Source organism: Anomaloglossus baeobatrachus, chromosome 1 (genome assembly GCF_048569485.1).
Source record: "Anomaloglossus baeobatrachus isolate aAnoBae1 chromosome 1, aAnoBae1.hap1, whole genome shotgun sequence".
Lineage (NCBI taxonomy): Eukaryota > Metazoa > Chordata > Amphibia > Anura > Aromobatidae > Anomaloglossus > Anomaloglossus baeobatrachus.
Window position 1 is genome coordinate 344,630,215 of NC_134353.1, and position 25,485 is coordinate 344,655,699.

Here is a 25,485-nt window from a genome sequence, read left to right on the forward strand (position 1 = left end):
CCAGTGAGTCCTAGTGAGTTCGTCCAGCAAACAAACCCCTCAGTGCTTATCACACAGTAGAACCAGACTCTACCCTGCCCACTTCCTCAGGAAAAATCAGTCCAAAAAAAAAAACAGAACCATTAAGGGAGAATATCGCACTACCAAAACAGGCAGTTCTCTGACAGCTACCTACTGAGAGTCAGGGGTACCATCAGAGGCCTCTTGGTATGGCACATTTTCACAGCGTTGTCTATCCGCAAGCTGGAGTCAATCCTCTTGCAGAAATCCCCGACAGTAATAAAAGGCTTTAAAGCTGGTGTCACACATAACGACGACGACAACGACGTCGCTGCTACGTCACCATTTTCTGTGACGTTGCAGCGACGTCCCGTCGCTGTCGCTGTGTGTGACATCCAGCAACGACCTGGCCCCTGCTGTGAGGTCGCCGGTTGTTGCTGAATGTCCAGCTTCATTTTTTGGTCGTCACTCTCCCGCTGTGAAGCACACATCGCTGTGTGTGACAGCGAGAGAGCGACGAAATGAAGCGAGCAGGGAGCAGGAGCCGGCGTCTGGCAGCTGCGGTAAGCTGTAACCAGCGTAAACATCGGGTAACCAAGGCAAGACCTTTCCCTGGTTACCCGATATTTACCTTCGTTACCGGCCTCCGCCCTTGCTGCCAGTGCCGGCTCCTGCTCTGTGCACATGTGGCTGCAGTACACATCGGGTAATTAACCCGATGTGTACTGTAGCAAGGAGAGCAAGGAGCCAGCGCTAAGCAGTGTGCGCGGCTCCCTGCTCTCAGCACTGTGACATGTAGCTGCAGCACACATCGGGTTAATTAATCCGATGTGTACTGTACCTAGGAGAGCAAGGAGCCAGCGCTAAGCGCGGCTCCCTGCTCTCTGCACATGTAGCACAGCGACGTTATGATCGCTGCTTCTGCTGTGTTTGACAGCTAAGCAGCGATCATAACTGCGACTTACAAGGTCGCTGTTACGTCACCGAAAATGGTGACGTAACAGCGACGTCGTTGTCGCTGTCGCTTAGTGTGACACCAGCTTAACAAGGCTACCTAGATAAGAGGATAAATCCCATTCAGATTCCTCTGATCAAATAACACTCAACAGAAACTCAAGTCACTAATTTGTTTACAGTCGATAGATCGTTCAGTCATTTTGGATTTCTCTTTTTTTCAGTGTCTTTTTTTTTTTGTTTTTTTCCCCACACAGATTTGACACCGGGACAGAACCCTATTATCTGGACATAATTATAATAATTTTATTCATTTATATAGCGCTATTAATTCCACAGCGCTTTACATACATTGGCAACACTGTCCCAATTGGGGCTCACAATCTAGAGTCCCTATCAGTATGTCTTTCGAGTGTGGAAGGAAACCGGAGTACCCAGAGGAAACCCATGCGAACACGGGGAGAACATACAAACTCCTTGCAGATGTTGTCCTTGGTGGGATTTGAACCCAGGACCCCAGTACTGCAAGACTGCAGTGCTAACCACTGAGCCACCGTGCCGTCCGACATCTCAGATCCTCATTATGCTTGAAGTTTCTAGTGTGTTCTCCTTTCTAAGGATCCTCAGATCTTCAACCCTCACACATACAGCACCACTTTGTCAGGAATGTATGCATCTGTGCCTCAAGCCTAAAAAAGACCTCACTGCGACAGATGGCACAATTCTTACGCTCTGCTTTCACCCTCAGCCCTAGGGTGGTCTGCACCTTATCCTAGCATCTTCTAGAAATCTGAAGATCTGGATTAGAGTACTAAACAGTGTTTTCTCCATCTTATTTTTGTCACTTTGTGTTCCTCACAGACTACTCCTTTTCATCAGGGCCTGTCTTCTAGACGTTGACCAACTATCATTTTGCTAGGGATCTATGATGTTTGGTGAGCTGTCCCAATGGACACCCAGGAGGCCTACATCTTTGGTATATTACAGGATTATGCCTGCAGTCCATTGATTACATTCCCCTTTATATGGGCTTTTTTATTTTATTTTTAGACTACTTTATTGGCAAGTGTTTCTTCCCCAGGGATACTGTGGTTTTTTATTTGTTTGTCTTTTTACCTCTATAGCAAGAATTTTGCTGAGAATCACAAATAGACTCCTCTGGCCAGAAACCAGGCTTCCCATGTTTGTCTTTTGGTTTTCTCTGGTTCTCCAAGAGAACCCTAAGGAAAACGGTGAGTCTTTTTCATTGCAGTCCACTGGATTTTTGAGTGTTCCATGACAGTTTCTCCTGCAGTGGCTCCTTTGTCGTCTTCTAGCCCATAAAGTTTGTTAATTTTATTTTTTGGTGAGTCAATACAACAGTTTTAGGCTGTTGAACTCACAGAAGATACCCTACCAAGCATACATTGGATTTTAAAATCATCAGCCGTTGCTCCTATACAGGCAAGATGGAATACTGGAGAATTCGATTTGCTTCCAGACAAACACTGCTGAGGCGGTGGTATACTCCAGAACGAATGTTCAGCACTCTATGCCACAAGCCTCCGACTTCTTCCACTGGGCGAAGAGTACATCTTTTGTGCTTTTTTACATAGTTACATTCTAGGAATAGGCAAATAATCTGATAACTAAACTAGAAAAGGACAACTGAGCGCAGAACAGTAGTACCTTAACCGTGCTACGCTTCCATTATTGTATATCAATGTTGGACGTACCCTGGACATTTGTCTAGTCATCCAGAATATATAAGATGGTTCCCCAATGTTTGGGCCCAGGACTCATTCCATATTGCAGGTGCCCCTGGTAGCCCTCATAGCATACAGACATCCTTTGCCGTATCCCTTCTTTAACCTATACCAGGTTGGTAGGTTTTTACGCAGTTATGGTAGGGCCATTGTTCCTATATACAGTGGAACCTTGGTTGATGAGAACAATCCATTCTGGGAGTGTGCTTGTTAACCAAGTTACTCGTTCAGCAAAGCAAGATTTCCCAGAGGAAAATCATTGCAATGCAGACAATTCGTTCCACAACTTGTTAAATGTCCCATCCTGGTGCCCTATTGTGCCATTCCAGACACGCACAAACACAGATTATGCTCACCTTACCTTCCCTCGCTGGTCTCCTGGAACTTGCAGTGCGCCCGTACAAGACGTGTATCGGGTAACCAAGGCGACCGATGCCGGACCTTCCGCGCTGACGTCAAAGGCAGGAGCCACTTGCCTCTGACTGCCTTTGAGTAGCGCCTGACAGGGTAAGTTCCTCCCTCGTCGCGATGGTTACCGGATACACATCCTGTGGAGGGAGGACCTTCCCCTGTCAGCCGCTACTCAAAGGCAGCGCGCGCTGGCTAATCAGAGGCAAGAGGCTCCTGCCTTTACGTCAGCGCGATGAGTGCGGAAGGTCCGGCATCGGTCGCCTTGGTTACCCAATACATGCAAGTTCCAGGAAGCCGGTGAGGGAACGGAAGGTAAGGTGAGCATAATATGTGTATGTGTGTGCGTGTTTGTGTGTGTTTATGCGTGCTTGTGTGGACTGCAAGAGCGGGTTAGAGCGCGGTGGATGTACGGAACCGGAAGTGTGCGCAGTGAGTATTTTGCTCGTACATCAAGGCTTTCTCGTAAACGGAGCTACAAATTTACAGAAAGCTTTGCTCGTTAGGCGAAACACTTGCTAACTGGGTTACTCGTTAAGCGAGGTTCCACTGTACTGTGAATTCCCCCGGTCTGGCATTCAAGACAATGTAAATAGCATGAAGGCCCTTTGGAGAACTTCTGTAATGTTTAAAAATAGCCTCTCTCGATTTGGTCTCAGATCCTCAATAATTCTGAATCTGAAAACACAACCTGGAGCCAGAATCAGTCTGGAACCAATTTTAAAGGTTATGATGCCATTTTCTATTCAGACGTCTCTGGCTTTCAATTCTCAGGTTAAATTCTTTCCAACTTGGAATCCCCTTTTGTTATTCCTCTCATTTCCCTTTCAAAGTTTATCCTAATGCTAGATGTCTTACAGGCTTCTCTATTGAATCCTGAAAATGTACCCTTAATCATCGTGGTCCTGTTCATAAGAGGGACCTGTGCACATCATGGCTTTCCCTCCTTATGATCAGGAGTCTTGTCCTGCGCCATCCCTTTTTTCTCAATGTAGAAATTAGCCCAATTATCCCTTGCACTTATGCATGGGAGACCACAGAACATAATAGAGGTCATTCAATTCATGGAGAATAACGTCTCTGAACAGATTTTCTTGGGAAATTACTTTTGCAAACAGGAGAACTCGAATTTTGCCTGATCTGCTCATCTGTAATCGAGTGTCTGTATTCTGCGATTACACGGAAAGAAAGATTTGGGCAAGCCTACATCCATGAAAGAGCTGTGGTTTGTTCTCAAACATATTTGGAACAACCTCCCTGCAGAGTTCCTTTAACCCCTTTACCCTCGGGCGATTTTCCGTTTTTTTCGCTCCCCATCTTCAAAGAGCTATAACTTTTTTATTTTTCCGTCAATCTTGCCATATAAGGGCTTATTTTTTGCGGGACGAGTTGTACTTTTAAAAGAAACCATACATGTTACCATGTAGTGAGTGTACTGGAAAATAGCAAAAAAAAAAAATTGCAAGTGCGAAAAAATTGCAAAAAAAAAAAAAGTGCAATTGCATGATTGTTTTTGGGATATTTTATTCACAGTGTTCACTATATGGTAAAACTGATGTGTCCGTGTGATGCCTCAGGTGGGTAAAAGATCATAGACACCAAACATGTATAGGTTTACTTTTATCTAAGGGATTAAAAAAATTCAGAACTTTGTCCAAAAAAGTATGCACTTTTTGCACCATTTTCTGCAAACAGTCTCATTTTTCGGGATCTATGGCTCAGTTACTTATTTTTTGCGTCTCGAGCTGATGTTTTTAAAAAGGTACCATTTTTGTGCAGATGCTAAGTTTTGATCGCCTGTTGCATTTTGCACAAAACTTGTGACGACCAAAAAACGTAAAATTTGGCGTTTGGAATTTTTTTTAACACAGTTTACCGATCAGATTACTTTATTTTATATTTTGATAGATCAGGCATTTCTGAACACGCTGATAAAAAATATTCACACATTTGGTATTTTTTTAACCCTTTAAATTTTCAATGGGGAGAATGGGGGGTGATTTGAACTTTTAGGTTTTTTTTTACTAGTCCTCCTAGGGAACTATGAGGATCAGCAGTCTGATCACTCATTCATTTCTCCTGAATCGCTCTGATCAGGAGAAATGCTCTGTTATTGTTACAGCTGCTGCTCTGCCAGCAGTAACTGGAACTACGATATGAAAGCGACATGAGTGATCCCATGACCCCGTGCTACCATGACAACCGTTGGCTTCCTGTGATCACGTCACTGGGCCTACGATGGCGCCGGAGAAGTGTGTGTTCTCCACTGCAGTGCTTTAAATTGCGGTATCACATTTGAGCAGCGCGATTCAATGGGTTAAAAGGCCCGTGTGGATCACGGATCGACCTGCGAGGCACACGTCTACTGTACAAATCAGCAGACATGTGCGGGGATCACGACAGGCTCACCGCAGTAGCGATCACCCCTTCATGATTTAGGATATACCGTTACGTCCTCGCTCGAAGGGATTAAAAACTGTATGCAAGTGTACCTAGAATACTTTAATTCATCTATTTTTGAAACAATTCTTAATTTGCAGCATTTTTACCCACAAATGCTTAGAACTATTTGCACAAAACTGTGTATATATAGTTGAAACGAGAAGTTAACATACACCATCTTAAAAGACACGTATGCATATTTTCATACATGAAATCAGGTGTGCATTAAAATACATCCACAGGTGTGTCTCTAATTAATTTAGATGTTGCCAATAAACCTATCAGAAGCTTCCAAAGACATGACATCATCATATGGGCTGTCCTGTATTGTTTAAAGGTATGGTACTCTTAGTATATGTGAGCTTTTGAATTTGCAGAAAGTAATAAAAACGCCTTAAAAACATTCTGTCTCTCATTATTTTGGCATTTGGCAAATATAAATAATTTTGGTTCCTAATTGACCTAAAACGGGAAAGGTTTATTTTGATTTCATGTCAGAGTGAGAAAAACATGCAGATGTGTCTTTTTAGCTAGTGTATAAAAAATTCTGGTTTCAACTGTAGTTATAAATAATAAAAAAAAAATAAAAATGGTCGCCCATTTCTGCAATGGATTTACAGTATACAAAATGAAATAGTAGTAAATTCAGTAAAAATGTAAGTACACCTCTTCTCTATGCACTTACTTCACTCCAGATATAGTAGGTGTTCGGTCAGGAGTCTCATGGTTTAATGTTAAGACCTCTTGTTTCTTCGGCTCTAACTGTTCAGCGTTATTTGAGTTTCTTAATACTTTATCCATGTAGGTATCCTTCCTGGCTGCAGCTGACACATCTATGAAACTCAAACTATGAGAACAGACAAAAGCACAGGCTCAGACTTAGATATGTTTGAAGCCTCTTGTTAATACACCTCCCATGACACAACCTCCTACAATGAACTTTCTCATGCAATCTGATCTTTTCGTGTGGATAAGAAATATTACATATATTTCATAGTGTGATTTTTCAATTTTTTAACTGCAGGGCAAAATGCTAGTTCATTCCTGCAGATATCCGATAAAAAAAAACAAAAACAAAAACATACCAGATTACTATCATAAGTATATCCTCAACCACATTAGAACTTTTCAAGGCTCGACAGGGCCAAATTGGAGCTTTTATGCCTCAACTTTCCTGAGGACCAAGGGAAGAAACAAGGATGTGAAAAGGTTTAAAGGGAACCTGTCATCAGAAATGTAGCTATAAACCTAAAAGTTCCCCCCTCTGCAGCTCGTGGGCTGCATTCTAGCAAGGTTCCTGTACTTTTTGTGGCCCCTTTTAAACCAATTCAAAGTGTAAACAAACAAATCCCCTTTAAAAATACTCTTTATTATATAAATATTAAAAACCCAAGTGATTCACCCGTATACTTAATTGTCATAGGGAATTTACACTCATATATATACACAACCAGGACAGCCGTTTTTATTAGAAATTTTATACACATTCAGTTTACGGCAGAGGTCAGGGTCTAGGCTCTTAACATAAGGGATATTTTCCCTATCATGCACCCTAGATCTGACCCCTACCTACCAACGGAGGTCCAAACGCCTTAGCTTAACTGGGCGCCCCCGCTCCTCGGCGGCTGTCCCTTAATTCCCCTGACAATTGCCCTACCATACAAGGACAAATCCTGGTCTAAACCATGCGGTATATTGATCTTACTATATGGTTGAACTACTGGATTCACTTTATCTATGATGACAATGTTCTAATCCAATGTATATATATGCATCAACCTTCCTCCCATGTCAGTCAATGAAACATACTCAATTTCTTACACCTTGTAAAGGCCCAATCAACCAAATATCCCGCACAGGATAGATCCAAATCCTGGAGCAATGCCAGTATATTAATCACACAATTTCTGTAACAATGCCAGTACATTAACCACTTATTAAACCCTGGAATGATACCAGTACATTAACTACCTAAACAATCTGATATTATTTACACAAGATTATTTTACTTCCCTTTGTAAAGTGCATCCGCACTGCCTCAACGCGTTTCTCCGCCCTTTGATCCGGTTCATCAGGAGGCCAGGGAGAAGGAAGTTGTAGTCATTCAGTGGTGATAAATTCAGTGGTGATAACAGGACCTTCTCTGGTAGTGGTTGCCGCCAATAAAGCGCCAGTTTAAATAGAAAATACGTCACCAGCAATAGATTACTGAGTTGCCACATCTAAGGCAGACTCCTGTCCACTAAGATACACTGCGCATGTCCTAAAAATTCCGCATCGCTAGAGCGTGCGGGATCAGACTGCGCATGTCCGGAAATGATGTCCCGGTTACCACATCAAACATCCGGTTACTACGCCTCCCCATCACGCTTACCATACAGGTACTGCGCATGTCCGGATATAAAACCATAGCAGCCGCCCAAGCTTTTCATTACAACTTCATGCTGCCTCCTCGCGCATGCGCAGCAGATCCCAGGAGGCGCTACTTTTTAATGCCTTACATTTTGATATATATACATCCTACCTGGTCACTGTGCCACCAGATTTAGACAATCCATTAAACGAGAAAATAGCGCTACATATTATAGCCACCAATACGGGGCCACGATAATATTTATAAATCTCTGTCCAATGATATACATAGATATTCCACAATGTCCTATAACATATCCCATTAAACCAGCGTATCAATCCTCCAGCCCCCATATTTTTTGGGGGATTACATCCAAACTAAATTAATCCCATAACCACGCAGCGCTATTCATTTTTTATATACATATATATACACTTATTTTTATCATTTTATTTTTCCAAAAAAACAATAATTATATATTTCTCTTTCATTTTTTATTTTTTATATATTTTATATTTTATATGTATATATATATCTATTTATTTATTTATTTAAACTTTTAAACCAAATTAAATACTTTATAAACTTGTACCTTTTGCTATGCAAATTTTGTAAATCGTCCATGGGGGGGGGCTCTCTGCTGACCGTTGCTGTTCCTCCAGCAGATTTACGCCGCCCCCAAACGCTGAATTTCATATCTCAGGACGCCGCCCCTGGGCGCCCGTGGTCCCGCGAATGCGCTGTGCGACTGTAGCGGTACTGTGCACTGTGTGCACGTGTGACCGCTGGTGACGTTTTGCGCAGGCACGAGGTTATGGGCGGCGCTGTGAGTGTCATCAGCAAGTGCCGCCCATAACCTCGTGACCGCACTTTCCCCTCTTCCTCCAGCGTTCTGCGCAAGCGCTTGCTGGCCAGATGACCAGACGTCACCTCTTTCCCATCTTGCCCTGCTGCAGGGTAAGATGGGAAGGAGGTGACGTCAGGTCATTTGGCCGGCGAGCGCTTTTTGCAGAACGCTGGAAGCAGTTGGGGAAAGCGCGTCCACGAGATTATGGGCGGGCACTTGCGATGCAATCACAGCACCGCCCATAATCTCGTGCTTGTGACACACATCACCAGGGATCCTGGCGTGGGCGGCACCTGGGGCGCAGTGGGCGGCATCCTGATGGATGAAATGGAGCGTGGGGGGATGGCGTCAATGTGATGGAGGAACAGCAATGGTCACCAGAGAGCCCGCCCCCATGGACGATTTACAAAATTTACATAGCAAAAGGTACACGTTTATAAAGTATTTAATTTGGTTTAAAAGGGGTCACAAAAAGTACAGGAACCTTGCTAGAATGCAGCCCAGGAGCTGCAGAGGGGGAAACTTTTAGGTTTCAAGCTAAATTTCTGATGACAGGTTCCCTTTAAGGAAACATGAACCAACTAGAGAACGATTCCTCCAAAGTCTCCTACGAGCAGGTTTCATTATGGCAACTCCCATCTGCATATTGCTTGTGGTACTGTGAGCAGTCTGCAATACTGAAATGTGCTACCATGGCCTGCAGTGTCTCCAGATGGTCTCCCACCCAGCACATCTGATTTGTCATTGGTTGGAGATGTACATGCATAAATGGAGTTGCCAGCAGCGGATCTTTATTATTTATGAGCACATGTGCAATCAGCATGGCTGAGTATTCCACAGATAACTATTAGTGACAGAACTGATAGCATGCCAAGGCATGTAGGTGCATGTCTTTTGCATGTGGTGCTCATAATTGATATTGAAGAAAAGAAAAAAAAAAAAATATATATATATATATATATATATATATATCTATATATCTTTTGAATAGCTAGGTGTTTGACTGGTGTTTGTTTATCCCTCTGTTGCAGTCTGCACCCCCACCCCTCTGTCACAGCCTGCGCCCCCTCTATCCCACACACCCTGCAACCCCCAATGCCACACACTCGCCACCCACCTGTCACAGCCTGCACCCCCTATGTTGTCATCTTCCCTCATTACCTGTCACATCTGCCCTTATCTTCTATTGCTTCTCATTTACCTCCTGGCTTCTCCCATATGGGTCCCATGAGCTTGACGTGATGGAAGGTCCTGCGCCACTTGCAGATATTTTTCCTCCGTCTGTGCCGCGAGCAGATAAGAGCTTTTCTGCCTCTGCAGCGCGCTCATGTATTAAATCTGCCCTGCACTGCCCCTTAAAAAAATTGCCGGATTTGCTACTAGGCCCGGCAAACGGGAATGGGGTTTAAACAAAAAAAAAAAATTGGTATCTTAAGATAGCCCTGGGTGTCAGTATCTCCAGGTGGGCCCCTCTAGGTCATGGGCCCGGGGCAACTGCCACCTCTGCCCCTTTTCCCCCAGTAGCAACTGATTTTGAATACATTAAAATTTTTTCATCATTTGCACATTATTAACATAACGGATTTTTACAATACACATTGTGGCGTGGCAAGTTACACCTTACGCTGGAATTACGTTTGTATTTTCCCTATCTTATCTATGTAATCGCAAAACCTCTTTCTACATTGAGAAAATGTCAAGACAGTAATAAACATGGTACACGACGTAAACCTTACCATTTCTTTGCATGAATGTTGGAAGTTGGCCTTGGTTGCTCTTTCAGTACAGAAGTGTCGGAACTATACAATTTTTCTGTACACTTTTTGGAATTGCCAGATAGATTGTTATTCTCAGGGAAACTTTTCTCTATCAACTTTGCTACCATATCATGATCGCCATCAGACTCCTCATCAGAAAACTCTGGATTTTGGTTCATTTCTGACAGACTGGGATTTATTACCGGATCAGCTTTGGTCTTCAAATGTACATCAGCTACAAATAATAAAACCAAGCTATACATTATTTCAGTGACTAATACAGTGAATCCATACTCTGCACTGAGAGGGCAGTAGAGAGTTAATACAAAGAGTACAAATGAGAAAACAGCATATTTATGAGGAATTGTAGTAAGAAGACATACTGGACAGGTCTGAGAAACGTCTCATACATACGTGTATTTGAGATCAAATTTACACACCATGGTAATACATTAAAAAAAAAAAAAACACACACACAACACAACAGAATGATCACTCAGATGTCATCCATGGGACTGTGTGCTAATTCAGAAAACTCAATAGAATATTTGTGCCTCACACATGTATGTGTACAGTGCACAATATAGTGAGCAACACTTACGTATATTACATCATATTATGAACATGATGTCTTAAAAGGGAATCTATCACCAATGTTTTGCTACCTTATGTGAGAGAAGAATAAAGTAGGCAAAGAGGCCATGAATCCAATGATGTATCACTTAGTTTATTGGGTGCAACAGTTCTGATACAATCAGAGTTTTTAGATTTAGCAAAGCAGCAGAGCTGAGAAAGTTATCCCACCCACACTCTGTCTATTTACAATGTCTATAGACAGTGAGCTGCAAATCAGAGGGGGAGAGGGAGTGGTCAAACTAGTGAAAATCCCAGGTGATATAACAGTCACTAAAACGTAAACTACACAGCAGAGCAATAAATGTCACATCGCTGAACTCTATCTCAGACTGATAGCAGCAAAGTAAAAAAAAAAAGAGAAATTAAGCAGTAGCACTCACCATTTGTGTCAAACCGTGCTTCAACAGGTCCTGATAGTGCTGAAGCTCAGCTTGACATGAGAGACACTGCCGTCGTCCGGATGTTCCCCGCTGCCCCTTCCCTGCACCCTGCAATTTAGTGATCTTATGGATTTGGATTTATAATAATGAATCGTGGACACAAATGGTGAGTGATGCTGCTGCCTCAATTCTTTCTATTTTTTTCATTGTCATGCGTTTTTACTCTGTGCAGCACACCGCTAATAGTCCTTGTTATTATCAGTAACATTGTTGCCAAGTGGAGCTAGTGGGCAAACTGTTAGTGCTGGACCTCTATTGTTGCATGTTAGCAACAAAGTAAGCAGATGAACTGACAGAATAGAGGGCAATGTTTACAATACATTTTGCCACACGTCAACTTTATCGACTCCGCTTTTGTGCTTGCTTCAGAACAATGGACATTGTCATAAAAAAAGTGGTCAGTGAGGACAATGTGGCTCCATTGTTTCACTGAACTCAAATGTCTAAATTAGAGTTCCACCCCAAATCCTGTTTTTCAGGGCTTCAGACAAAGACCCTTGGAGCTATTCACAAGGTAGCAAAAAGCAAAATATAAAACAGAACCATAGACAACTGCAAGTTAAACAGTCATTAAAAAGTAACTAAAAAAAATAAACAGATACCTTTCGATTGTCCAGGAGTGTAATTTACACGAGATGTTAAAGCATTTTGGGCTGTTTTCTAGATGTAAGTAAAAAGAAAAAAAAAAAAACAACTTAGCTCCTGCTTGATGTACACAAACACTGAGCATGCTTATACAAACTGCAAATAACCATGAACAGGATTCTGTTTACTCATATGCTGGCACTATATTCCTTTTTAACAAAAAGTTTGAGAAGATTCTTCCTTTCACCAAAGGGTTAATGAAGGACTGCAGAAAAGCATGTCTTGTTACAAGCACTTAACTTAAGGCTGGATTCAGATGTCTGTATTTCAGGTACGTGTGACATCCGTTTTTAAAATGAATGCCACACGTAACCATATTATTATTTGCTGTTAATCACACATCCGTGTTTTCACACGGACCGTGTGCCCTCTCATGACTCCGCACACTGTGGAGCTGGAAGCAGGAGCAGCGCTGGGGATTTCAGTGCAGGGGACCGCATCGCTGGGTGAGTATACACGTGTGTGTGTATGCATGTATGTATGTATGTATGTATGTATGTATGTATGTATGTATGTATGTATGTATATGTATATATATATATATATATATATATATATATATATATATATATATATATATAATATATAATATATATATAATATATATATAATATATATATATATATATATATATATATATATATATATATATATATATATATATATATATATATATATATATATATATATATATATATACACTGTGTGTGTGTGTGTATATATGTGTGTATATATGTGCTGTGTGTTTGTGTGTGTGCGTATATATGTTCTGTGTGTGTATATGTGTGTGTATATATGTGCTGTGTGTTTGTGTGTATATATGTGCTATATATGTGCTGGGTGTGTGTGTGTGTGTGTGTGTGTGTGTGTGTGTGTGTGTATATATATATGTATGTGCGTGAGTACCTAGAGGCCGGAACATCGCAAGGACAGCATCGGGGACTCATCACAGGTCCCCATGAACTCCGATGAACCTGTGAAGCTGTAGCGAGAGTGTCGCGGGGGTCATCAGGATGTTATCAGCGTTCATTGGGAACTCCGATGACCTCCTGGATGTCACTGTGCTTGCAGAATACTCACCTGTGCTGCGGTGCTGTCCCCGGCGGTGCTGTCCCCGCGATGCTACGGTTTCCAGGTCCTGAGTGCAGTCAATAATCGAGGAATATAATGAGCGGCGGTCATGAGCGGGAGGCAGCTGAGCCGGAAACAGCGTGTAAATATGGAAAATATTTTTATTTCACAGACACGCGTTTTCTCCGGTACCTGTCACACGTATGCAAACACGGATGTCACACGTATGACAAACATGTGACCATAACCATGCGTGTGACTGGTAACTGATTAAACACGGACGTCGGAAACCAGCCTAAGGGTGAGTGATATGCCATGAGGGAGAAGACAGGAGAAAGAAGGTAAAGTTCTGCATAGAGGGGGGACATAATGGGGTAGAGCATAAATAATGAACATAAGAAATCAAGAGGAAGTGAGCATGCGACTGTTGATACTCATGCACCCAAAGGCGGGGCAGGACAGTGAAGCTGGCACTGACTGGGTGCGGGGACAGAGCCAACAGAAAAATGTTGTTTCCTGGTATCCGCTTTGCTGGCTGAGGCCCCGCCCCTTCTGGTCACATGGTTATGACATCAGCACAGGTCCTGCAACTCAAAATGTATTTCGATAGTATAATACTTATGCGAATTCTAACAGGGGGAGGGGATAACTAGGCATACCCCCCAGATATTATCTGATCCTCAGCTATCACTCAAGAAGCTCATTTTATAAAGTTTACTTTCTTTGATTTCAAAACCTAAACATCCGAGCTGGCCACTAATAGTATGTATAGAATCAGCCTGATGGTGCCAGTATAGCACTGGCTTTAGCTTATATACAAAAATCCTGGTGATTGGTTCCCTTTAAAATATGTGCATTTTGCCTCGTTTTTGGTATTTTTTTGCAGATTTCTCTCCAATCAGTATGGGTGAAATATGCAGCTAAAATACTGAGATAATGGACATGCTGCAGATTTACATTTACAAGAAAAAAATGAGTGAAAATGAGCACCGTGTGCATGAGACTTCAGACTTCGTTGATATTAGGGAAATCCTCACGGTCTTTTGACAAAACTGCACAGGAAAAAAAATGCACCATGTGCACAAACCACAACTATTGTTTAGGCACATTGTTGTTCTCAGAGGGGAGGGACACATTTGGATACGTGAGAACAGATGTCGCTGGATTTCTTTTGAGAGTGAGGTGGGAAGGATGAGCCATAGTACTTTTCCAGAGCCTTTCTTTTACCAGTAACATGGAAATCCTCGATGATGGACCTGAGCGGGGACTTGTTTTTTTGTGGAATGAGATATTATTTAGTGGGAACATTTTTCATAACATTTTGAATCACATTTATCCTTTGCTCTACACTCAGCACTTACATTAGGGTTTACATCTAAATCTCCGAATTACGTGATGCGAATGAAACCCCCAAGGGATCCACTCACTATATTAAGGCAGGCAGAAATATTTTGGGTCAGCATTGTCCATTTCAAAGGCGCACAAAACTGTGGTTGACCGCACTTTAATGAACATTTAAAAAGCCAGACAATGCTGGATCATTGGTCAGAGAGTTTACAGTGTGTTTATCTGCCTCATTACAGGGAATCGGTGGTCAGATTGAATCACATCTTTCAGAGATTTACACATATACCACAGTGTAAGCTCTCAGTGTACAGCGCAGGATGAATGTGAGCCACATCTTATAAAACTAACAAAATAACAAAAAACAGCAATTTAGGATTTTATTATTTTTATACTGTTGGCTGTTTGATAAAAGTAATAAGACTAGGGATGAGCAAACCCAAACCGTAAAGTTCGGGGTTCGTACCCGACAGCTGGTGTCTAGGGCTCAAACTCGAACTTTAAAAAAAAAAAAAAAGTCTGTGTCCAAGTTTGGGTGCTGTTCGTATGCCAATAAGGTTTGTTGAACTGCTGCAGCAACGTTATGAGCAAAACAAAAAAAAATTGAAAATAAATTAAAAAAAAAAAACAAAAAACAAAACTGTGGGGTCACCTCTGTATTTGATAAACAGCCAAGGTAAAACAGACATCTAAGGGCTATCAGGCTGGGAGGACCCATGGTTATTTTGCCCTTCAAAACCTACAAATAGCAGTCCAAAGCCACCTTAGGGTATGTGTGAACAGTGCGTTTTTCGCAGCGTTTTTGCGTGTTTTTCGGGTGCGTTTCTGTTCAGAAAACTGCATGACTTTGCTTCACCAGCAAAAAAAATTAGGACTATTAGGACTTTTACCTCCAATAGGTGGCACTAGAGTTAGTCTACTGCCTCACTGGAGAGACAATTTGCATACTTCCCAGAGGAGCATTGTGGCTTGAAGGGGTGGGTTCACTACTCTGCAATAGTGGCCACATCCCTATAAAACAGATAGGGAAGGTTTTTTCTTAATACATTGTTCAGCTGACTCTGCCTCTGAGCGGCGCTATTGCGGTCCGCTCATCTACATGAAGTGACCCCAAGGGCTCCGTGATCTCTTGGACCCTGTGATGTTATGTCAACTTCCAGCCCCAGTCTTCCTAAGTGACTGGGCTGTGGGTGGTGTTTCACCTCTCATCACAGCCAACATGGCACGCATTCACTCTTTCACTGCAGAGCACTGCAATGGTGGGCTGTGACAAGCGGTCAAACTCCACCCACAGCCCAGTTACTCGGGAAGACTGGGGCCGGGTTCTGTGATGTCAAGTCAACTGGAAGGGATGTTGGAGGGCTGATGGGCATTCAAAAGAATGCAGAAAAGTGGAGCTTAAATCTCATTATCAATGATTGAGCATAGCATTCAAGAGGTTAAAAGTAGTGATAGGAGTCATCAATAAAAAATGCTACTAGAGGTAGCTGCTGGTTATGAAACAGCTACTATCCATCCTATTTGGAGTGAGTTTAACTCCTGAGCATACTCCACACAGCCAGACTCATGACATGCATATAAAACCCTGGAGCTTTAAGGGGTTAAAAGTTGAGAATTACACATTGTACACAGAGAGGAAGATATATTTTTTATTCACATATGAAACCTGACTAAAGTATGTGACGCAGCTCATATGTTGAGACATAGGTCTAGGGAGGTGTACATCTTTGGCTGCATTAACACATGAGTTTTTTGGCATCAGGCACAATCCGCGTGTGGCTGATGCAACAGATCTGGCGCAGAATATGCAAAACCGGATGCGCCTGAACTTTTTTTTTTTATGGATCCGTTATACCTGATCCGTCAAAACACGGATCAGGCAAATGTGTTTTCTTTTGCATTCGTTTCGTCCGTTTTTTGCTGGATCAGTTTTTTTTCAATAAATTGGAGCATGCTCAGTTCAAAAAACTGATCCGGCGGTCGCATCCTTTTTTTGCCGCATCGTGCCGGATCCGGCGTCCATAGGCTTCTATTGTAAATCACAGATCTGCTGAGATACGTTTTTTTTTCAGAGACAAAAACGTTCAAATGAGACATTCCATCCGGCCGCCGCATTAATTACGCCGGATCCGTCAAAAGACTGATGCAACACAAGGCCATCAGGCACAATCCGACGCTAATACATATAAATGGGGATAAAACTGATCCGGCGCCGGATCTGTTTCTGTTTTTTTCCGGATTGTGCCTGATGGAAAAAAACTGATGTGTGAACGTAGCCTTAAAGAGGTGGTTGACTACTTATTATTCCAAGCCAATCGATATAATGTTGAGAAAAAAGGCTCCTCTCAAATACCTTGTGTTGTCAATAGTGCTTGCGAGCAGCGCTTATTGCGATCCCCTTCTCATGACCCCCCGGGCTCAATAACCTCTGATGTCTGGTGATATCACGTCAACTTCTAGTTGAGCTGAGATCAATGTGGTTGGCCCCAGGCTTCTGTGAGTGACTGAACTGTGGGCGTCGTTTCGCTGCTTGTCGCAGCCCAGCATTGCTCCTGTTTGCTGCGCTCTGCAGTGAAGGAGATAGCAGGGATATGCTGGGCTGTGACGAGAGGTGAAACTCCACCCACAGCCCAGTTACTCAGGGAGACTGGGGCCGGCTGCGGTGATGTCAGATTATCTGGAAGTTGACGTGATATCACTGGAGATCAGAGGTCACGAAGCCTGGGAGGGGGAGGGGGGGGGTCACGAGAAGGGGATGTAAGGACCGCAATAGCGCCACACACAGGTACTATTGGCAACATAAGGTATTTGAGAGAAGCCTTATTTGTCAACATTATAGCAATGTGGCTTGGAAAAATAAGTAAAGAACCACCCCTTTAAGTCTGCGCCGACTTATGACCAGTACAGGTTGCAGTTTGAATTGTAACTGGGAAGCGCATTCTCTCATTCTGTGAGAACTTTTTTTAAATTGTGCATGTATATATAAAAAAAAAAAAAAACATAGTGTATCTTGGCGCAGAAACTAGCAAACAAAAAATGCAGCAGAAAACCAGTATTATTGATGGGTGCAATTTAGGGGAGACATTATTTAAATTTTAGTTTTTAAAATTTATGCTATACAATAGCTTACATTTTCAAATTTAAGAGTAAATAAAACACTGATGTAAAAAAGGACAGTCACTCAAAATACATTTGTTTTACCTCTCTACTTTGCAGACTTGTCACATGCAAAGACAGTGAACTTCTACTAACAATCGAGTCAAAGTCTGAGTTGGAAGCTGAAAAAAAACCAAAAAAAAAAAACATTTACTGACCGTATACTTTATTTACTTGCTGATTTTCAGGTACCACAAAGGCCTTTTATTCTGCTGGTTTCTGCACGTGGCACTCAATTGTAGCTGAATAAACAGTCGATTTGAGTTATTTATTTTTTTATTTTTTATGAAGCATTTGCAAATCACTAACATGTTTATTTATCCTGTGACTTCAATAAATGATCCATTCTGGTGCTGCTATTTCATTGTTACTTTTAGCGTCCATCTCCATTCAAATATCCTCGTAACTTGTTCTCCCTTATCATAGAGTCACAGCTCCTATTCATATCTACGCCAGATTTTTCCCGATATGGGGTGAATTATTTCATGTGGACTTAGGGGTACTTCTCACACAGCGAGATCGCTGCTGAGTCACGGTTTTTGTGACGCAGCAGTGACCTCATTAGCGATCTCGCTGTGTGTGACACTGAGCAGCGATCTGGCCCCTGCTGCGAGATCGCAGCTCGTTACACACAGCCCTGGTTCATTTTTTAGACGTTGCTCTCCTGCTGTGAAGCACACATCGCTGTGTGTGACAGCGAGAGAGCAACCATCTGAATGTGCAGGGAGCCGGCTTCTGGCAGCCTGCGGTAAGCTGTAACCACGGTAAACATCGGGTAACCAAGAAGCCCTTTCCTTGGTTACCCGATATTTACCTTCGTTACCAGCGTCCGCCGCTCTCACGCTGCAAGTGCTGGCTCCCCGCTTCCTGCACATGTAGCCGGAGTTACACATCAGGTAAATAAGCAAATGTTTGCTTATTAACCCGATGTGTACTGTGGCTAGGAGTGCAGGGAGCCAGCGCTAAGCGGTGTGCGCTGGTAACCAATGTAAATATCGGGTAACAAAGCCCTTGATTACCCGATATTTACCTTAGTTACCAAGTGCAGCGTCGCTTCCACGCGTCGCTACTGGCTGGGGGCTGGTCACTGGTGAGATCTGCCTGATTGACAGCTCACCAGCGACCATGTAGCGACGCACCAGCGATCCTGACCAGGTCAGATCACTGGTGGGATCGCTGGTGCGTCGTTAAAGTGTGACGGTACCCATACACGTACGCAACTGTCCAGGGGGGACATAGGTACAGAAGATGTGCATGCTCCACTCGCAGAGGGAGCGGGTTTACAGCTGAGCTGGCACACATTCCAGGCAGAAAAACCTCTCGACGCTGTAGTCAACAGAAGCCATGCCGCTTGACTGGTTCAAAAGAGGGAGAGCGCTCACTCCGGCAACCCCCTAGAACTGCCACAACTTATTTTAGGAATACCAATTGGTTGTCACTGCAACAAAGGCCTAATACTGTCCTCTGGGTATGCATTGTTTACAGGTCTATTAGATGCTGTTAAAGGAGGGATCGAATAGGTCTTTCGTCAGTCTAAAATTGACAAGCGGAGATAATGCACAGCACTTGATAAAGTCTGCCAAAAAGTAAATATTGTAAGAAAAAAAATGTTTTTGAGACTAGCACAGAGTTCCAGTAACCACATAAAATGTGCAAATAGTGCACAAAAGCATCTGGGAGTAACACCAGCTAGGAAATCACTTCAGCTGCTGGTTGAAAGAACAACTTTCTATAGACCTACAGTACGATATATCAGTTACATTGTACAAAAACTATTAGGGTATGTGCGCATGTTGCATTCTGCCGTGACAAATATTCTGCAGCGTTTTGTCACTGCATGTGCGTTTCAAAACGCATCCAAAACGCTGCGTTTTGGATGCATCCTGAATGCAGAATGGATACATTTTTGACAGTGCGTTCCTACTCACCACTGCTACATCCCCATAGAGCCGAGTGGGAACACACTGTGTCTAGCTGGCTGCTAGACAGAGCCGCACAATCAGAATGAACTCGGATGAACTTCACCCGACTTCATTGTCATCACGCGACTCGGTCTGTGTGCCGCGGCCTGATTTGCGGTCACTGGTGAAGGACTCACCGGTGACCGCAAATCCCCTGAGTGACTGAAGTGAGCCAAGAGATCAGCTGTACCGTCACCCAGGTTACCCGCGGCCAGCTGGAGTCCTCTGCCCGATCACTGCAAATCACCTGAGTGAGGGCACCGCTGATTGCAGGGGCTCACTTCAGTCACTCGGGTGACTTGCTGTCACAGTTGGAGGACTCCAGCTATGGCCGCCGCGGGTCACCTGAGTGAATGAAGTGAGCCGCGCGATCAGCGGTGCCGTATCTCAGGTTACCCGCGGCCAGAGCTGTAGTCCTTCACCTGAGACAATTGGAGGATCCAGCGGTGGCCGCAGGTAGCCTTAGTGACATCATCGCTGACGGCGCGAGTCACTTCAGTTGCTGCGTGGAGCTGACAGAGAGTGGTCATGCTCTATGGCCGCTCCTGTCAGCTTCCGATGTAGCAGAGCTGGATGCGTCGTGGGACCTCGTGTGGATTACGTCGGACCTGGAGGGGTGTTTGGGGATTTTAATAAAGTGGTGAAAGAGGGTGAATTTTTTGTCTTTTATTCCAAATAAAGGATTTTTTGGGTGTATGTGTTTATTTTCTTTAACTTACAGGTTAATCATGGGGGGGTATGTCTGAAATAACCCCCATGATTAACCTGTAATCTCATAGACGCCTGACATGATTAACCTAGGACTTAGTGGCAGCTATAGGCTGCCATTAACTCCTTATGACCCCGATTGCCACCGCGCCAGGGCAATTCAGGATGAGCCAAGTAGAGTCCTGGGGACTGTCGCATCTAAAGGCTGCAGAAATTCCGGGCGGCTGCTGGCTGATATTTTTAGGCTGGGGAGCTCCCCATAATGTGGGGCTCCCCATCCTGAGAATACCAGCCTTCAGCCGCGTGGCTTTACCTTGGCTGGTATCAAAATTAAGGGGGACCGCACGTCGTTTTTTTAATTTATTTTACTACACGATATAGACCTGCCCACCGGTGGCTGTGATTGGTTGCAGTGAAACAGCAGTCACTCAGCGTAGTGGCGCGTCTGAAAGCAACCAATCATAGGCACCAGTGGGCGGGGGAAGCATTGAATACGAGGTGGAATAATAAGCGGCCGACATTTTCAAAAGCAGGAGAAGCCGCCAGAGCACTGTGACAGCTGTGCAGCGCTATGCCAGTGATCGGTGAGTATGAAAGAGAGGGAGAGACCGAACAAAATTTTTGGCAAAAAATTTCAGCAGCCAAAACACTGCGTTCTAAAACGCAACGTGTGGATGGAATTTCCACAATCTTCATAGATTGTGCTGGGGACGCAGGCGTTTACGCTGCAGTGCAAAACACAGCGTAAACGTATGAAAAAACGCAACGTGTGTACACAGCCTTAGGCTATGTGCGCACATTGCTTTTTTTAGACGCTGCAGTTTCTTGCATTTTTTGATGCTGAAAACGCACAGAAACGCACCCGTGGCAAAAATGCATGCATTTTTGGCTGCGTCTTGCTGCATTTTTCCAATGCATTGTATGGGTGGAAAACAAAGTAAAACGCAGAAAAGAATTGACATGTCTATTTTTTTATCAGCTGAAAAACGCAGCTAAAAAAAGAAAAAAAAAAAAAAGCTGTGTGTGGACAGCAAAAATGAAAACTCAGACTTTGCTGGGGAAGCAAAGTCATGCAGTTTGGAGCCCAAAACGCACAAAAACACACCCAAAAAAAGTACAAAAATGCTGCGAAAAACGCACTGTGCGCACATAGCCTTAACGGTATGTGCACATCAGGGCTGTGGAGTTGGTAAACCAAGCCTCCAATTCAGATTCCTCATTTTCTGACTCCAACTCCCTCATACATGACTCATGTTTAAGTGATACATTTACTGTAGTAAAATGGTAACATCAGGTTTTTAATCACTGTAAGGCTATGTGCGCACAATGCATTTTTGCGGTGTGTTTTTGACATCTTAAAAAAAAAATGAACATGTTCATTAATTTTTGCGTTATTGTGCGTGCTTACAATAGACAATGCATTAGAAAAACGCAGGAACAAAAACGCAGCCAAAATCGCAGCCAAACACGCAACGTTTTTACGCATTTTTTTGCGGCCAAAAACACACAAAAACGCTGCATTTTTGTGGTCACAAAAAAAAAGCAACGTGCACACATAGCCTAAGGCTGCTTTCACACATCCGGCTTGAGCTGTGCGGCTCAATCCGGCTGTGCAAGCTATGCAACGGATGCGGTGAAAACACCGCATCCTTTGCATAAGTTTTTCCCATGCGGCCCGTCCGGTTTTTGCCGCTTGCGGCATGCTACTGAGCATGCGCAGTGGCAAAAACTGCATGCGGCGGCCGGATGCGGTTTTTGCCGCATCGCGCCGCATCTGGCATCCATAGGGATGCATTGGAAAATGCACAGCATCGGCCGGATGCGGCGCGATGCGTTTTTTTTTGCCGCACAAAAAAACGTGCCAGGCTACATTCCATCCGGCCGCCGCATCGGCTAAATCTGCCGCATGCGGCAAAAACCGGACGGAACGCAAGCCCATGCGGCACTAATTAAAGTCTATGCAGGAAAAACGCAACCGGCAGCAAAAAAAAAACAGTTGCGATTTTCCTGCAAAGTGCCGGATTGTGCTGCATTGCAAAAACCGGATGTGTGAAAGCAGCCTTAGGCTATGTGCACACATTTGCTTTTCTACTGCTTTTTTTTCTTGCATTTTTCCTTGGAGATTTTAATCAATACTGCAAAGAAAACGCATGCCAGCAAAGTATATGAGAATCCTGACTTGCTGTACACATGCTGCTTTTTTTTCCTTATAGATTTTTTTGCAGAAAAAAAGAAGCAGCATGTCAATTCTTTCTGCTTTTCTATAATCCACTGCAGTGTTTTATCACTACAGTGGATTATATCTCACACACCATGCATCCAGCAATCCATAGCTCAGTAACCCGGGGTCGTCATGGGGTTGTCATGGCAGTGATCATGTCCCTGTGATGGCATTACAGGGAGTAGATAGCCAGGGGAAGGTAGCGATCCCTCTCCCTGTCTCCTGAATGCTGCGTTCGCACTGTTCTCAGCATTCAGAGGATGAAAATGCTGGGAGAGGCGCAGGCACCTAACCGGGCAGTGAGAGCCGGCTCCCGCCGGCGGCAATCGCAGGGGTACAGCGTCTGAAACCCTGCGATCACCATGGCTATAAAAAAAAAAAAAACATGAAAACCACATGTGAATAAACAGACAAGGATGGAATCAATTTTAGGGGTTCTAGGAGGAATAACCAATTTCCTCACCTTTCCAATGAGAGTTCCAGAATGACCATCTTGCAGACTCTCTCTTATTGCCAGTTGCAGTGTGTGCGCACAACACAGCGCATGTGATGAATAGGAGAGAGAAGCAGCTTCAAGATTATCTCCTTCTAAAGCAGGGGTGGGCAATTAATTTTCCCATGGGGCCGCATGAGAAGTTGGGATGGTTTTAGAGGGATGGAGTAATATAATTAACTCGGTTCTAATTATATATATATATATACATACATACACACATATATACTGTGTGTGTATATAATATATATACACATACACACAATGTATACATACATGCACACACAATCCCCATATACTACATCACTACACCCGCCACATAATACACCTGTAATATACATCCCTATACACTACACCTGTAATAAACTACACCTCTATATACTACACCATTACACCCCTATATACACACACCTGTATTATACTACACCACTACACCCCTATATACACACACCTGTATTATACTACACCACTACACCCCTATATACACACACACCTGTATTATACTACACCACTATATACACACACCTGTATTATACTACACCACTACACCCCTATATACACACCTGTATGATACTACACCCCTATATACACACCTGTATTATACTACACCGCTATATACACCTGTATTATACTACACCCCTATATACACCTGTATTATACTACACCCCTATATACACCTGTATTATACTACACCACTACACCCCTATATACACACCTGTATTATACTACACCACTACACCCCTATATACACACACCTGTATTATACTACACCACTACACCCCTATATACACCTGTATTATACTACACCCCTATATAGACCTGTATTATACTACACCCCTATATACACCTGTATTATACTACACCACTACACCCCTATATACACCTGTATTATACTACACCATTACACCCCTATATACACCTGTATTATACTACACCCCTATATACACACACCTGTATTATACTACACCACTACACCCCTATATACACACACCTGTATTATACTACACCACTACACCCCTATATACACACACCTGTATTATACTACACCACTACACCCCTATATACACACACACCTGTATTATACTACACCACTACACCCCTATATACACACACCTGTATTATACTACACCACTACACCCCTATATACACACCTGTATTATACTACACCACTACACCCCTATATACACACCTGTATTATACTACACCACTACACCCCTATATACACACCTGTATTATACTACACCCCTATATACACCTGTATTATACTACACTCCTATATACACCTGTATTATACTACACTCCTATATACACCTGTATTATACTACACCCCTATATACACCTGTATTATACTACACCACTACACCCCTATATACACCTGTATTATACTACACCACTACACCCCTATATACACCTGTATTATACTACACCACTACACCCCTATATACACCTGTATTATACTACACCACTACACCCCTATATACACCTGTATTATACTACACCACCACACCCCTATATAAACCTGTATTATACTACACCACTACACCCCTATATACACCTGTATTATACAACACCACTATATAGTACACCACTACACCCCCCCCATATACCACACCTGTAAAACTACATTCCCATATACTAAACCACTACACCCCAAATATTTGTCAACAGTTACCCCCCCCCCCCATTGCCCGCGCAGGTTACTAGTAACCACTCACCTGTCTTCTTATTGTCCCCTCCTCAGGCTCCTCCGTACGTTCTTCCCGCTGAGCGACTTCTCTTTCACATGCCCAGGCTACGCCGACGCTGTATTCCTAGGAGCCGCTGCTTCTCTCCGTGCGGCCCCGGCTGCTGCAGCGTCTTCTCCGGCCGGGCGGGAACTTTTCAAATGACACACGCGCCGTACTGACGATATCAGGGCGCGCGTGTGTCACAGAGATAAGCTGCCGCAGGTAACAGAGGAGAGATTCCTGCGTTCCGCTGCCTGCACTGACTGTGCGGAGCTGCAGGATCTGTCCTCTGTTTCCTACCCGGCACGCAGCGTGTGATGAGGGCAATCTGACCACGGGCCTCCCGGAGCCTGGAGCTCTCCGGACAACAGGTCAGATTGCCCTAATCAGTGACCGGCCAACAAGGACGCCCTGAACCAGGCGGGCCGGTCACAGAGACTAGGCGGGCCGGATGTGGCCCGCGGGCCACCCCTTGCCCAGGTCTGTTCTAAAGTATCATTTTTCTGTCCTTATGTAGTAATATCTTTTTGTTCCTCATCTTCCATCTCACACATACTCAATCTGAAGCTTTCTTTTT

The 25,485-nt window shown here is 43.5% G+C and overlaps 1 protein-coding gene across 3 annotated transcripts in view; it reads right to left on the minus strand.

Moving 5' to 3' along the window:
- The window catches only part of CENPC (centromere protein C), a 290,257-nt gene that overhangs the window by 228,403 nt on the left and 36,369 nt on the right, over positions 1-25,485 (minus strand). For all 3 annotated transcript variants that reach the window (XM_075352390.1, XM_075352389.1, XM_075352388.1), the window contains exons 4-7: positions 17,844-17,920; positions 12,185-12,242; positions 10,486-10,741; positions 6,235-6,396 (exon numbers count right to left, since the gene is read on the minus strand). In XM_075352390.1, the coding sequence (XP_075208505.1) occupies positions 6,235-6,396; positions 10,486-10,741; positions 12,185-12,242; positions 17,844-17,920 (553 nt within the window). The remainder of the gene's footprint in view (positions 1-6,234; positions 6,397-10,485; positions 10,742-12,184; positions 12,243-17,843; positions 17,921-25,485) is intronic.